Consider the following 9,496-nt stretch of genomic DNA (forward strand, 5'->3'; position numbering starts at 1 on the left):
GTTGTTCAGCCCGTGAGGTTATATGTATGTTGATTGGTTGATGTTAGGAAAATGTCTAATGAATGATTGATAGCTGAGTGACAGGAATGTGTGGAATTGGATTAGTTAAGAAATATGTAGTGATTTAAGCTTTTAGAAGGACAAGCAATTCTGATGAAGACAGACTACCAGGGACAGGTCAAGATTAGTCAAGGCATACAGACAGACTGCCAGGAACAGGATACAAAACGGCCTGCAAAGGTTGAGGATTGTAGACACCCCCAGAGGGATTGAGCTCCAACACAACAGAATTGGTACAGTGTCATCTCACCTTTCCAACAAGAGAACCGAATACCTGCTTTAGTAGGGGGAGCTCTACTGAAGAAAGACTGATTGATTTCAGCAGTGTATGTGTAACAGTGTGTGTGAAAACACATGCTGGTGCATGTGAATTCTAGTGGTAGTTGACTGAAAGTGTGTGTTCTCTAGGTACATTTGTATACTTCTGAGTTTAGAAGCTTGAGTGGTGGTTGTAATTTTGACCTTGGTCTGATCATAGTAGTGATAAATAGAATGCTTGCAGATTCCTGTGTTTAAGTCTGACACTAAATCAGTGCTGAGGTTGTCTGCCTGGCAAGTGGGTGGTTATATTTGGCTGTTTACTTGCCAGCTTTGGCCAAAACTTGCTGTTGCTTTGCCTAGTTTTTGTGATCAGGTATATTCATTATTATTGGTTTGAAGTCTACTGACCTTTATACATACATACATATACATACTCTGTTACACAACTACATACACATATATATATAGTTGTTAATATGGATGAAATTGTATGGTCCTTCTATACTTGCATATAGTTACTGTTTGCCTTTGTTGCTGAGTTTTCCACAATATACTCACTGTTTGGCTCATGAATTCTAAGTAAATCTGTCCTTCTTATCAGACAATCCTCTATAGAAGCCAGTTGGACAACCTAGCCTTGGACACTTGTTCATCAGAACCAATGTTAGCTGGCCAGGCTTCAGAGCCTAATTAGCATTAATTAGCCCTTCTGTGGCCAACAACATATCCTAAAATTATTCAGAAACTTGATACAATGAGTTATCATTTCCATTGTATTCTTTGGTGTAACCTGGTGTCTAGAAATACTCATTGCTCACCACTCTTAAGATGCAGCAAGGGAAAAGATGACATTATGTGGTACTGTGAAGGACATTATGGGGCATCAGTTTTTTTATCTGATTCATGGGGTTCAAACCACATACATTAGGAAAGAGCTCAATTTCATGTTTATGGAGCTAAACTTTGATCTTCCTGAAGACCTACAGCAGTCTTAGTGAAGTTAATGAATAAGTGACAGCAGAATTCACAAGTACCATGTGCTGTTAAAAAAATGAGTCCAAGAGGGCAAGTGTGTGTGAAGATCTTACTCACGTAGTATGATCATTTGGTGGCCTGCATTTTTCTTCCCCTGGATGGACACTGGCTCCTCTTCCAAGGCTCCACTGGAATGTATTAGATGTATAGACCGAAACAATTGCTGCTGCCACTTCTGTTGCCAATTGATACCATTCACATAGGCCTTTGTCTTCAAAATCACAAAAAATCATGGCTTTAAATGTAAAAAAGTAAATAATATAGATTTAAAAATGAGGGGAAAATCAGGGTACGGTGAACAATGTATATACAAAAAAGAAGTCGCATTTAACAAAGATTTATGCAATATCAACAAGTGCATTTTTCTCTACTTTTTTTTTATATCATTGATACAGAATTGTATGATTGGCTAGAGACCAGATTCCAACTCCAGGAGCAAAACATTTAAACTGTCATTTGCTTTGGTATCCACTCTCTTATTACATCATTAACTAATGGGACTAACCATTTCACCTGGAGGTATCATATGCCAAGAAGACAGAGAAGAACACATTTCTGAATGAAATGTCCTGCTGTCATTATATGCCTTGGGGCCACCACTGAACTACCGTCTTATTTGGCAAGTATCCAGCAGCCTGTGCCTTATCATCTGATTCTTTCCTGAAGACTGCAAGCAGTGAATGTGTCCCTGTGTCCCAGGCATGTCTCTCTGCAAGAGTACGTGGCCTTTCCCATTACTTTGGGAATTAATCAACTGCAGCATAACTTCCTACACGCTTTACAGAAACTCCCAGTTGTCCTGGAACCTAGCAGAATTCATCCTGGACCACACAAGCCTTTAGAACAGTTATAGTCAGCCTGAAGGTCAAAGAGACTTTTGTGAGGATTTTAAGAGGAATGAATGAAAATTCATTCCTGAGGGTAACACTTTGGGTAACCTGAGGTTACCCAAAGTGTGCTAACCTGCACACTTTGGGTAACCTCAGTATGACTAAGGTATGCTGGGCAAGTAGAACACATACTAATGCGTCCTCTCTAGAGATCAGAAATGAGGATAATGAAACAGCAGGGAGGGACTAGCAAAGCAGTTTAGATGTATTCATTTTAAAAGTCCCAGTAAGAAAGCTAGCCACAACCAGTAAGCCTGCCTAATTATCCAGAAGAGGATTCATGATGCTAGCTGAAAATGATAAGTGGCACACTCTAAAGTGCCCATGCATATTTTTCCTGTTTTATATGTTTCATAAATATTATGTTTTAAAGTGTGCCTAATGGTGGATTACACCCTCATGTGCACAGATTATTGCCCACAGTCAGGATATACATCATGCCTATTGCAATGGCATCATTCAAACAATGAATTGCAGTCATTGCTACAGTGATTGCAGCCTTCAGACTCTAGACAGCTGACTAAGGAGTATTTTCCATAGTGTTTATCCCACCCCAAGGAGATGAAGGATGATTTGGGAGATTACATGAAATTGTAAGCAATCCTGCTCTATCCAGTGTGATCTACTCTTTGCTGAAGTTTCATTTCAGTGTGGTCTCCTAAATGACTAGAATCAGATGGATACTGCAAGGAATTGCATATCTGAGCTTATAAATCATTTCTGTTTCCTCCATGTGTTCACTTACTGTGAATACTCAGGGCTAAACACACAAAGGAATTTGGGCAACGCAATGCTGAACACTGCAACCTTTGAAGCACCCTTCTGCTAAATGTAATCATCAACTGTGTCAGTGCTCAATAAATTGCATGAGAAAGGTAAGTGGCCAAAGGTAGGGATCTGCCTCAACCAGCTTCCAGGAAATGCCAAAGAGATTGCTGAGGCTTCAGCCCCACCTCTCTAGTCTTCCAGGTGATTGCTTTAACTACCAGGCTAAATAACTACTCACATTCTGATCCAACAAACACTAAATTACTTTAAACTAAGTAAAGTAGCTTCAACAAGACAGCCTGAGACTCACCTCAGAATATCCTGTATCCCAGTGTGGGAGATCCAACTTCAAAACCCTGCTCTAAAATCATGCAGAGAAGGGATTTGAACTTCTGCTCCTCCCAGATTCCAGAATATGTGCTTTAATCACTAGATCCTAGATGCAACTACATCATTACTTTTCCTCCCTGTTTGGCACAAGACTGAACCAGTAGGTATGCTCTGAGAATGCCTAACAGACTAGGCCCCAAAGTTTATATAAGTGGGAAAATGCCTAATTTGTAAATCATGTTGGGACTTAGGCACTGGCCAATTCAGTGCCCTCAGGATTTGGATGGTTACATAGTAGAAATTTAGGCTACACCATACTTTACTGATGGGTATTTAGGAACATCTCCAAGATTAGGTGGTAGAGGAGTGGACATCTTGAGTATCTTTCTTTTTTTTTTTTTGCATAAGAACCAAAGGTAGAAGGTGGGTACTTAAGTTTTTGCAGATCCTAACTCTCAGTGGACACATCTACGCATTCATTAATGTGCCTTTGCTACTGCACATTAAGTTTAATACCTCTAATATGCAGTACTAGATAAAGGCACAATAGCTGCACCAGTTCACAGTAACCAAGGCAAACATTTTTTGTGATGCTTACTGTGCAGTAGACTAATTTTCTACTGTGCATTAGCGCATAAGCATGGTTTTTGCTGTGGTGCGCACAAGTGTGGTAGAACAGTCCACTATGCATTGAGGCATCTTGTGTAGATACACCCAAGTGGTTAATATTTTAAGGCAACACATTTTTATTTTGGCCACCATATTTTTCATTCATACACATGTGCACAAACACATACAAGACTTCACTTTGGAAACATTCACACTCATCTGAACAGGAACAAGAAACCAACATGTGACTTATCTAATCAATCATAATTATATTTGTCTATTCATAATTAACTTGTGTAGGAAAAATATACGATGTTAAAATATAACTGTACATAAAGTTGAAGAAAATTATACTGCAGGATACTCTATACACATAAAAATAAATCAGATGGTCATTTATTTGTACTGGGATAGTGCCATAATATTTGAATATTCAATGCTGAACAAACATGTAGACCACGGTAAAAATTGTTCTGATTGTTGCATCAGAAAATTTTGTTTGAAATTTTCTATGGGAATGTGCTGATTTCAATTATATATCATTTATGGAAAAAAGTGAGACAGCGTTTCAATACCTTTTGGGAAAGAACAGAACACTTTTTTCACTTTGAGACAACTTTTTATTGTCAAAATGGTTATATAGTTTGAAAGATAATATTTAAGGAGTCAAAATCAAAAGAAAAGGTTCTCAAGTAATAGACCAGTTCTACCAAGGTGCAAATTTAAAGCATAAAAGGGGTATGTTGATTTTAATCTTGATAAGAGCTTAGGTCTGATGCTGGCCAGTGTTCTGATGTGGCCTCTGCCACTGTCACAGCTTTACCCTGCTGCTGCTGCTTCCTGCCCCACCCTGTCTAGCTGTTGCACAGGTACAGATCCTCACCATGCAGCCTCAGTGCAGGTGTGAGCAAAGCCCTCCACTGCCAGAAGGCTGCTGAAACCCGTCAGCTCTGCAGGCCACATCCAGTGGCTCCGTGAGCAGAATCTGGCCTTCAGGTCATATGCTGCCAATCCTGCCTTAGTTTATATTTTCTTAATCTTTGGCCTCTGACAGTTAGCTTCATGCCTAAGAGAAATGAGCATTAATTCCTTATTTATTTAGTGTGAGGATCTATATTTATTTTTAAAAAATAAAAAAATAAAATTGAGTGATGGAAGTTTTTCTTTTGAGTAATAAATTGGAAGGTCACTTTGCATCTATGAGTCTAGAACAGACTCCAGAGCCATAGCACAACATTTTAACTGCTTTGCCAACTTGCCCTTAAAAAATATTTAAAATGATGAGATAGCACAATACAATTATTAGTTTACTCACCACAAGATGATTCATCAGACTCATCGGAGCAGTCAGGTCTGAAATCACATTTCTGTATCCTCTGTATGCAGTGGCCAGTGGCTCTGCAGACAAATTCCTTCTCTGTGCAGTTGTTTGTAGGGAGTGTTGGCGGAATACGTGTTCCAGAGGGTGTTGTTGAGGCTGTTGGCAAATTCCCTAAAGACAACATATTTAAAAATGATGGTATATATATATTTTGGTTTCTACAACTTGTTTCTGGAATAGTCTCCTACCTAAATCTCCAACCTTCTTGTCTAACTGTGGTCTGATCCTTGTCTAATCTCTAAAGAACAAGAAATACTTTATTGTCTCTAAATACCATATTTTAATATCACCTCTGAGAACTTAAACATCTGAAGATTTAGTAAGGAGGTCTCTCTGACTAATGGATAGATGAATGATATAATAAACTTATCTAGTCTTTACCAACCAACAGGCAAGCTGTCTTTTAGCCAATCATGAGGGCAGATTGGGAACTTTTCAATATAAGAGTTTTTCACCATGAAATTCTGATCTCTTGAAACCATTGTTCTCAATGAAATGTTATTAGAACCATTAGAATGGATTGAAAATAAAGACAAAGAGAGACCAGAGTACACAGTGTGGACATGGAAGAGTCAGGCTCAAGACTACTGAATTCAGACACAGCAACCTGGGACACCTAACCAAAAAGCTCTTGGCTACTCTACTGTGCAATCTCTGGAACTGGATGCTATTATTATTATTATAGTTTGGTTTGGCTTTCTTTTTGCAAGAAAATTGAAAGGTCCTGATTTCTCTGAGTGGGACAATTTTTAAAATATCTATATTTTTCTTTTACAGGATAAAAAAACTGTTTCTCTGCACCCTGTCTATATACAGCACTTTAGGATATTTCTTTTCTTTCTATTTCAATTATTCTTAATGTTGTCTATCTTTAGCTTCTGCCATCTCTTCCTGTGAGCTCAGTATTCTAATATTATTAAAGCTAAGTCTGTCTGTCTGTAACAATTTATTTGTGCTCTGATTGGCTGATGGAAACAGCCAATCAGAGTGTTCCAAGCATGGGAGAGCACTGCCATGATTCCAAAGCCACCCTGAGGACTGGACAGAGGGTGGGGGAGCACTGCTGGCCTCGGCTCCCCCACCTTGGTCCCTGAAAGAGGCAGAACAGCGGCAGAATGGGGCATTAGGTGGCGGCACTCCATCCCGGCCCCCCTCCCCTGCCTTGCCCCCCGTCATTCTTGATGGGTAGTTGGCTAGTTGTGTGTATAAATGTCTTCTCCTTTGAACTCTGAGGTTTAAAATAGCCTTATATCCTTCTGTTGCCCTATTTATTGTTGTATATTATTGAAAATATTTGGGGTCTTTTCTGTTCCATTTAATTCCTCCTCATTTCCCAAGTACCAATGCAGAAATTTGAATGTTAATTTTGTAAGTTACATGGCATACAGTTTGTCTGGAAGATGCTAAAATAAATGTGTATAGTATAATATTTAGATTTGGCAAAATGGAAGGAAATTAACAGACAGACAGTATCCACTATATTTGTATAGGCCCTATTAATTTTCCTGCAAGTCATTTCTGCAGTGCTCATACTAAATCTGCTTACTATTTTTAAAAAGCCTGATAAGAGATTAATTCTGAGAAAATCATATTGTGCTTGCTCTGATTATAAATTAGTTGTCAAACCATATACATCATGACATTGTCTGCTACACAGTGCTGGCCCTCCAGAAAGCCTTTTTCTGAGGAAGACTGGCAGGCATAAAATTATACTCATGTCTTGGGATGCAAAGTTTTCAAGGATCTGATACCTTTATATATGTAGACGTTGTACCAAGCTAGATTGCAATGGGTTCTACAGACTGCAATATCATTTGAACCTCTTGTTTATGGTTCAGAATGTTTCATTCTTACATGAAAATGCTGAGGTATTTACTAGAATTAATTTTGCCAAATGGAAGTAGTTCAATATATGTAAACTACTATACATGTGTGGTCTTCCTTCAATACCATGTTACCTAGCCCCTCAAAGTAAAAAGTGGGTCACCCTACTTGGAATTACTTTCTCTTTTCTAACCTTAGATAACAGAACTTCTGTCTTAAATTCTGTTTCAATAACTTGTATGAGGATAAGGGTTATAATACCTTGCTAATGGGGTTAGGGAAACTGGAAAATAAGTTTGGGTTTGATTGTTAGACAGTGAGTCATGGTTTGAGCTGGTTTTGTTTTCTCAGGACAAGTCCCTCCATTAACAACTTTAACACAAAGGAATCATTTACACGTTTCAGGATTTTCAGGGTTAAAAGACTTATAGTTCATTTCTAATGTTGTTCCCACCGTTGTAAAGGATACAGTCCTTAAAAGACAAGTCATCAATTCCAATGTCTCCAGTGAAACCGTCCCCTACAGTACCCTCCACCAAGATCTGGAGAAACAGTAATTACAAAACCACTCGTCAGCATATAGTAGGCTTCTACTTATAATTCAATATTTAATATCATTTTATAGAAGGCCATTTACTATGTTTCACATGTTTAAAATGAGCTTACATTTGTTCATGTGGATATACTGTAGTTGATGAGACTTTATGAAACAGAATAATCATTATCAACTCTCCCTGGTGTTCACATTCATCACAGTGAACTATGACATTAGAGTGGTCAGCCAAACAGGCATGTAAATCCAGTGAACCATGATTATGATGTAAAATGATGGCACAACATCATATAAAGTGGCACACTATGATTAGCTTCTTTGGTACTTAGAATAATAACCTTTATACTTTTGTATTAGTCCCCTTGTGAGGCATATCATGAGAGGCCACAGATACAGTCTAGCAAGATTTAAGGAAAAAATATTTTACTAATTCATTAAAATTGCAGATTTTTCATACATTTTCTGTCTACTTATTGTTTACTGCCAAGGCTTATTTGGGAATAAGTCAAAAGAATTTTCCTCCAATTATGGAATAAATTTCTCAATTGATTCAAAATGATCAAAACCTTTTGCCAACTTCAGAATGGTATGATTACAGGATCATACCTTAAATATTCTAAATTTAAGTATTTTTTTAAATTCTCTTTTACTGAACAGCTTTCTTAAACTACTACTTTTAAATATTTCTTTTAACAAATATTAAAGTGTTTTCCGATTGCCCAGCAGGGTATTAATCCTTGCCCTGCCGCCACCCTGCTCCTGGGAGGCAGTGGTGCTCCGTCTCCACCTACCCGTGTGTTGTTCCCATCTGCTCCCCACCATGTCCGGCTACCCGGGGTACTTTGATTTAAAAAGGTTGAAAACCCCTGGCATAGAAGCTTCCAGTCAGCACCATTCTTAGGCCATCCAAAATACTGAAGACAGCCATGATATAGGTTTTGTCACACTTAATATTTGATTTTCTTTACCCTATATAAGAAAATCTAAAAAGAGCAGTAAGCCAAAAAAACTACCCACTTGGTTAATTACATGAAATTAACACTATCCAAAGTGGTAAAAGACAGACCACAATATATAAGAAACCTACAGACCAACATACATATCTGCACAGAACCAGCAATCACCCTAAACACACAAAGAAAGCTGTAATATACAGCCAAGCCCCCAAATACCACCAAATTTGTACTGAGAACACCTGCAATCATCACCTCACAAATCTCAAAAGGACTTTCACTCAACAAGGACACTCTTCAAGAGAGAGAGATCGCACTTTTGAAAGAGCCACCCAGATACCATGTGAAGAATTGCTGCAGTACAGAAGGAAAACATGCATGACTCACATACCGCTGGTGATGACATATCATCCCTCCCTGGAACCCATTCAGAAAATCACCAAATAATTGCAACCCATACTAGAAGATCACCCAATTCTTAAAGGGATCTTCCAGAGCCACCCATCCTAGCCTTGAAACAAGCACCGAACCTTGCTAATCTCATCACCAGAAGCAAGCTTCCTACAGCCCAAAACACACCAAATGGATCCAGACCATGCCACGACAAGAAATTTAATAGATTTCATAGACATTAGGGCTGGAAGGGACCTCGGAAGATCATCGAGTCCAGCCCCCTGCCCAAAGGGCAGGAAGTCAGCTGGGGTCACAGGATCCCAGCAAGATAAGCATCCAGTTTGCTCTTGAAGGTGTTCAAAGTAGGCGCTTGAACCACCTCTGGTGGCAGGCTGTTCCAGACCTTGGGGGCTCGGACAGTAAAGAAATTCTTCCTTAT

General features: G+C 38.8%; 1 protein-coding gene across 1 annotated transcript in view; it reads right to left on the bottom strand.

Moving 5' to 3' along the window:
• Positions 1-9,496, bottom strand: part of MALRD1 (MAM and LDL receptor class A domain containing 1) — a 455,974-nt gene that overhangs the window by 293,684 nt on the left and 152,794 nt on the right. The window contains exons 18-20 of the mRNA XM_025210089.1: positions 7,613-7,700; positions 5,269-5,445; positions 1,414-1,591 (exon numbers count right to left, since the gene is read on the bottom strand). Coding sequence (XP_025065874.1) covers positions 1,414-1,591; positions 5,269-5,445; positions 7,613-7,700 — 443 coding nt within the window. The remainder of the gene's footprint in view (positions 1-1,413; positions 1,592-5,268; positions 5,446-7,612; positions 7,701-9,496) is intronic.

Source organism: Alligator sinensis, unplaced genomic scaffold (genome assembly GCF_000455745.1).
Source record: "Alligator sinensis unplaced genomic scaffold, ASM45574v1 scaffold234_1, whole genome shotgun sequence".
Taxonomy (NCBI): Eukaryota; Metazoa; Chordata; order Crocodylia; family Alligatoridae; genus Alligator; species Alligator sinensis.